Raw genomic sequence first — 5,128 nt, 5'->3', positions numbered from 1 at the left:
ATGCCACAAAATCCCATGGATAGTAGGATAGTCTGTTGTTTTAAACTTGCTTATATCCAGAGTTTATTGTTCTCATATAATTTTAAACAAGCATATGATTTTAAGATTTTTAACCAATATGTTTTGTCAGTATTGCTCATGTTCTAGGTGGAAACAGGATTGTAAAGTGACATTTTATGTTGTGTAAGCAGAAAAGTAATATCTGGTTATGTTGTTTATATTGGGAACATATTGTTCATATTATTACTTATTTGTTGTCAAGAACTTTATATTTTGTGTTTTTGACACTGTGCTCTGAAATTTGTCTCCAACAAAATGTAAGGTTGGAGGGAAATTGACACCAGAGGTATTTGCTCATAAATCACATGTTGTAGTTATAAAGTATTCGAAGTCACATAACTGGAGGGTGTAAGAACATCTGGTCCCGTCTAAGTTTCATATAAATTAAACACAAGACAAACATGATTACAGATCCAATTGTGTATCACTGGCTGATAGCAGTGTGATATGAACACAGCCATTAGAATATTAGTATGTTAATGGCCACTAGCATTGGCTGAATTATCTCTTCTGGGTGTGTGTACTTGTGTGCACATGTGTGCATGCCTGTGAAGGTCAGAGATCAACCTTGAGCATTGCTTCTCAGATGCCACCCATGTTATTTTTGAGACAAAGCCTCTCTTTGGCTGGGAGCTCACCAACTTCCCCGGGTTGGGGTTTGCTTCCACTCTTGGCTTTGTTTTTCAACCCCAGCATAGGCGTTAGAGGCTAAGCTGAGGTCCTGATGCTTTCATGGCAAACACTTTCCTGACTGCAGAGCCCCAGGCCCCTTCCTTTTTCTTTAATTTCATCCTCTTCATGGAGTATCTGCCGTGCCGTGCTCTCTTTGAGGATAGTTCTGTAATTAGGTTGTGACAGGTGAAGATAGTATCAGAAGAACCAGGTAAGACTGAGGATTCACCTCAATTTTAAGACCTTGCCTAACATGTACAAGGCTCTGGTTTTGAGCCTCAGCACTATAAATACAGCTTCCCAAAGCCCAGGTATAACATGTGATGTGTGATACTAAGAGTTAGTATACTAATTAAACAAAACATAAAGATGTTTCCTTATTGATAGTGATTCTGTTGTTGAGAGTAATAAGAGATATAAAATATAATCAGCTCCTTTAAGCAACCAAAATTATATATGCACAGCCACAGTAGGAAAGCAACTGTCTTCAGAGTATTGAAAGGGATGGGACAAATCTAGATTGCTTTTATTTCTAACAACTATTCTACTCTGGTATCTTAGTCTGAGAGAAACAGTATTTAAGGAGCTAAGGTTTAGAATAGGATAGAGTCACTCTAGACTTTGGTCCTTTTCCTTACAATTAAATCGAGACGATGGGCTATTGAGATAGCTCAGTGGGTTAGGGCACTTGTATAAGCCTGGTAACCTGAGTGGGATCCAGGACCCACAGAAAGGTGGCTGCTGGGAAAGCCAACTCAGTAGAATTGTGCTTTGACCTCCACATACACACGGAGCCACACACACACCTCCACATACACACACAAACTAATAGAATAAATCAACATAAATAAATCTGAGCAGCAGTTCCCATATGGTTGTGTCTGGATGGGAAACTAATAGACCAGAGCCTAGCTCTAGAGGGAGAGGGGATCAGGAAGGCGGAACTGGATACTTCCTTCTCCTTCTACCCCAAACTGTGTGCCAAGAGTAGCTCAGAGGGAAACAGCGGTGTTCTATGCTCCCATTTCTCTGGTCCACTTACTGGGATTTAAGAATTTTAACATCCCTTAGCTAGTGAGAAGGAAGAAGCAAGAACCTTTCTACATTAGAGTTGGTAAGGTAAGGTAGTGAGACCTCTGGAAAAATCTAGCCTTCTCCTAAAGAGTTATGTAGAAGTGTACAGTGTACTCCAGTGATTCCACTCCAAGGACCCTATCTGAAAAGGTAAAACTTGTGTCCACAGACTTCTCGCCATGAGTTTACATAGCAGCATTATGTTTAGTAGTGAACGGGGGATATGATCCCAGTAGTGACAGACCAGTATCACAGTGTAAGCAATGTGATTAGCTGGTCAGCAATGTAAGTGGTTAGTAACATATACAAGGATAGGGATTAACCTTAAGACTTGAGGTAAGAGCTATCACATCTTCTATTACATAAAATGATTAGGAAATGTAAATTAATACAGAAAGATGAATAGCTGCCTAGGACGGTAATGTGGGATGCTGGCGAATGCTCATGGAGGAGTTTTCTGGGAGAATGGTAGTAACCTGAAACTGGATTGGGGTGATGATTGTACAGTTCTTTACCTAACCTGTATGTGAAATGCAGTTTATGATGTAAATTGTACCTTTGAAAGGAGGTTTTAAAAAAGGCAAGGGTGCGTGGGTGGAGTGGTATGGTAGGTAAGGGTGCTTGCTGCCAAGCCTGGTGACCTATGTTTACTTTGTTATTGTTTTAAAAAGTAAAGGGTAGAGGAAAGAAACTGAATGACATCAGGCCATGTACTTGGCCTGGCAAAAACAGTTCATTTGTGTTGCTTTGTGGGGCAGTCACTTGCATGGTTCTCTTTTCATATCAGGTTTACTTTTTCTGATGGAAAAGGAAGAGAAAAATGTTGACATGACAGATTTGTCTCTATGTAAAATAATTTCTGTACTGCAAAGCAGAAATGCGTGATAAAATTCATCTCCTCTTTGGGAATATCTCGTTACAGTAGTTTCACTATATGCTTATCAAATGATGAAGCAGAGAAGGAAGGGAAGGGTTTGCCATTCAGCTTGCCCGTCAGTCATCTGCTGAGTGTGGTCATAGTCTGAGATATCCTCTGGAAGGAGCAGGAGAGATCTGCTGAGTGTGGTCATAGTCTGAAATGTCCTTTTGGAGGAATAGGAGAGCTGTTGGCTTGGTGAACTAAAATAAGGAATTTTTTTCTCGCTTTTACACACTTCTAATTGGTGTGGATTCTTCCAAGTGACACAATGAGTTTTATTATTACTCGTTCAGGTAGTATGGGTGAATTAGTAACTAGGTAAAGCAGAGCCTTCAGGTGTAAACTTCTCAGATATTTGCATATTTTCTTCCACAGACTACACTTGGTGCCTGTTCTCTTATCTACCATCTGTGCTTTATCATGATGATTGGACGGTGCCTAGTCTAATTCAGCCTGCATTAGAATAGGCCTGTTCATATTTAGCAGCACATTTTCAAGGAAAAATAACCCTGGTGTATGTTGATTGGTAATTTTACATGATATGAACACTGGCACGAAAGTTGATCTCAAACTTGTAGTGTATCTGTAGGATTAGAGATGCCCACATTGAGTCATGTGAGGCGTGCCAGTAGCTCTTTGGCCCTGCATGTATTTCTAGTCTAACCAGCTAAGTATAATAGATTTTGAAAATTCTGACCTTTTTGATATCAGTAAAATCTACATGGTGTGCAATGTTGGTGGTATGTGTCATATTTAGTAATTTCACAATACAGACTAATATCTTTAATATCCTATTCTGAACCTTTCTAAATGGCTCTCTGTGCGTATGAGTTAGGATTGATCAGGCATCACTTACTGGATAGCTCAGTTCCCTTTACTCAGGGTCATCTTTCCTTATCTTGAGTGCTAGGATTACAGATGCACACCACTGTACCCAGCTTAGAAAACGGTGTCAGCATGTAACTGTAAATAGAATATATGTTTTCAGAGTAAGTCACTTAAACGTGGTTTGTGTTTTTACAATTGAACAGTACACAGAATTAAATCCTGTAAAGAAGTCCGAGCTGGGTGTGGTAACCTATGCCTGTAACTTCAGCCCCTGCAGAATGTGAGACAGGAGAATTGAAAGCTTGAGGCAAGTGTGGGCAACATAGGGAGATTCTAACTCAAAATTCAGCACTTGCTAGTATGTCCAGCCCCTAGCACTTCTTCCCACTAACATCAGGATGATACTGACTCAGAGAAGAAATAGTTAGAAATGTGTTTAATGTTACAGTATTCCATGAAGTATGTTGGAATAGCCCTAAATCAAGTTGCCCACAGTGGGAGGTGGTGACATGGTGAACCCTGTGAGGTTTACCAGTTGCATTGGGTGCTGTCTCATTGTGTGCATGGTGACACAGAGAAGCCTGTGAGGCATACCACCTGCACTGGGTGCTCTGACACTGTGTGTGTTTGTTCTTAACAGCAGTTTGGTGAATCCAGCATTCCTGTTGTTCAGCATCCAGCCCTCCCGGATGTCTTGCTCATCCCCATGACTGGACCAAGGTTTGTGGCTGTTTCCTTTTCTCTTTATTCTCCTAAATTAAAATTCGTCCCAAGATGTTTGCTTGTTGACTATATTGCCTGCAATTTTAGAGACTCTCTAAACCCAAAAGTCACAGATTTGTGATCACATACTTCATGCTCCATCACGTCTTGTGGCACGGGACCAGGACTCTATCTGACGACCTTGATAATAGTGGATCTTCCATCTGTGTAGTGTAGTGATGGACTTCATTCTTACTTTTTAGATGCTTCGTTTTGTTTACGTATGTTTCTTTTATAAAAAGATTTACTTTTATTTTATGTGCACAGTAATTGTCAGCTTATATGAATATATACTATGTACATGTACCTCCAAAGGCCAGAAGAGGCCATCAGATCACCTGGAGTTATAGATGGTTGTGAGCTGGGAACTGAACCTGGGTCCTCTACAAGAGCAGTGCTCTTAACTGCTGAGCCATCTTCCCAGCTCCTGTTTACCTATAGTTCTTATGAGATTCCAGGATTAAAAAGTTTTTTGAGTTACAATAAATAAGTATTGTGTTTTATAATTGGGTTCGTAAAATTTTATATTGAACAATTATGTCTATTTACTGGTTGACATAATATATACGTGAGATGTGATTCTCCTCATTTACATATTTGGAAGATGGAAGATGTATTTTTGAAAGTTGAAAAAAGGCTTCCATATTATAAGAATGCCTTTCCCAAGTAGCACATGAAGGACCTTATTTATGCTATAAAGTGTTTCAACGCGTTATGGTAAATATAAAAATGCTCATGTTGCTAAAGCTTTGAAATACTTTGATAGTAATAAAACAATGGAAATACTAACTGCACACATACACACACACACAT

The 5,128-nt window shown here is 39.6% G+C and overlaps 1 protein-coding gene across 1 annotated transcript in view; it reads left to right on the top strand.

The window, feature by feature from the left end:
• The window catches only part of Nsun6 (NOP2/Sun RNA methyltransferase 6), a 46,577-nt gene that overhangs the window by 3,352 nt on the left and 38,097 nt on the right, over positions 1–5,128 (top strand). The window contains exon 3 of the mRNA XM_021153385.2: positions 4,194–4,273. Within this exon, the coding sequence (XP_021009044.1) occupies positions 4,194–4,273 (80 nt within the window). The remainder of the gene's footprint in view (positions 1–4,193; positions 4,274–5,128) is intronic.

The sequence above is a fragment of the Mus caroli genome, chromosome 2, assembly GCF_900094665.2.
Source record: "Mus caroli chromosome 2, CAROLI_EIJ_v1.1, whole genome shotgun sequence".
NCBI classification, from domain to species: Eukaryota; Metazoa; Chordata; class Mammalia; order Rodentia; family Muridae; genus Mus; species Mus caroli.
This window is presented reverse-complemented; position numbering and strand designations above follow the sequence as displayed.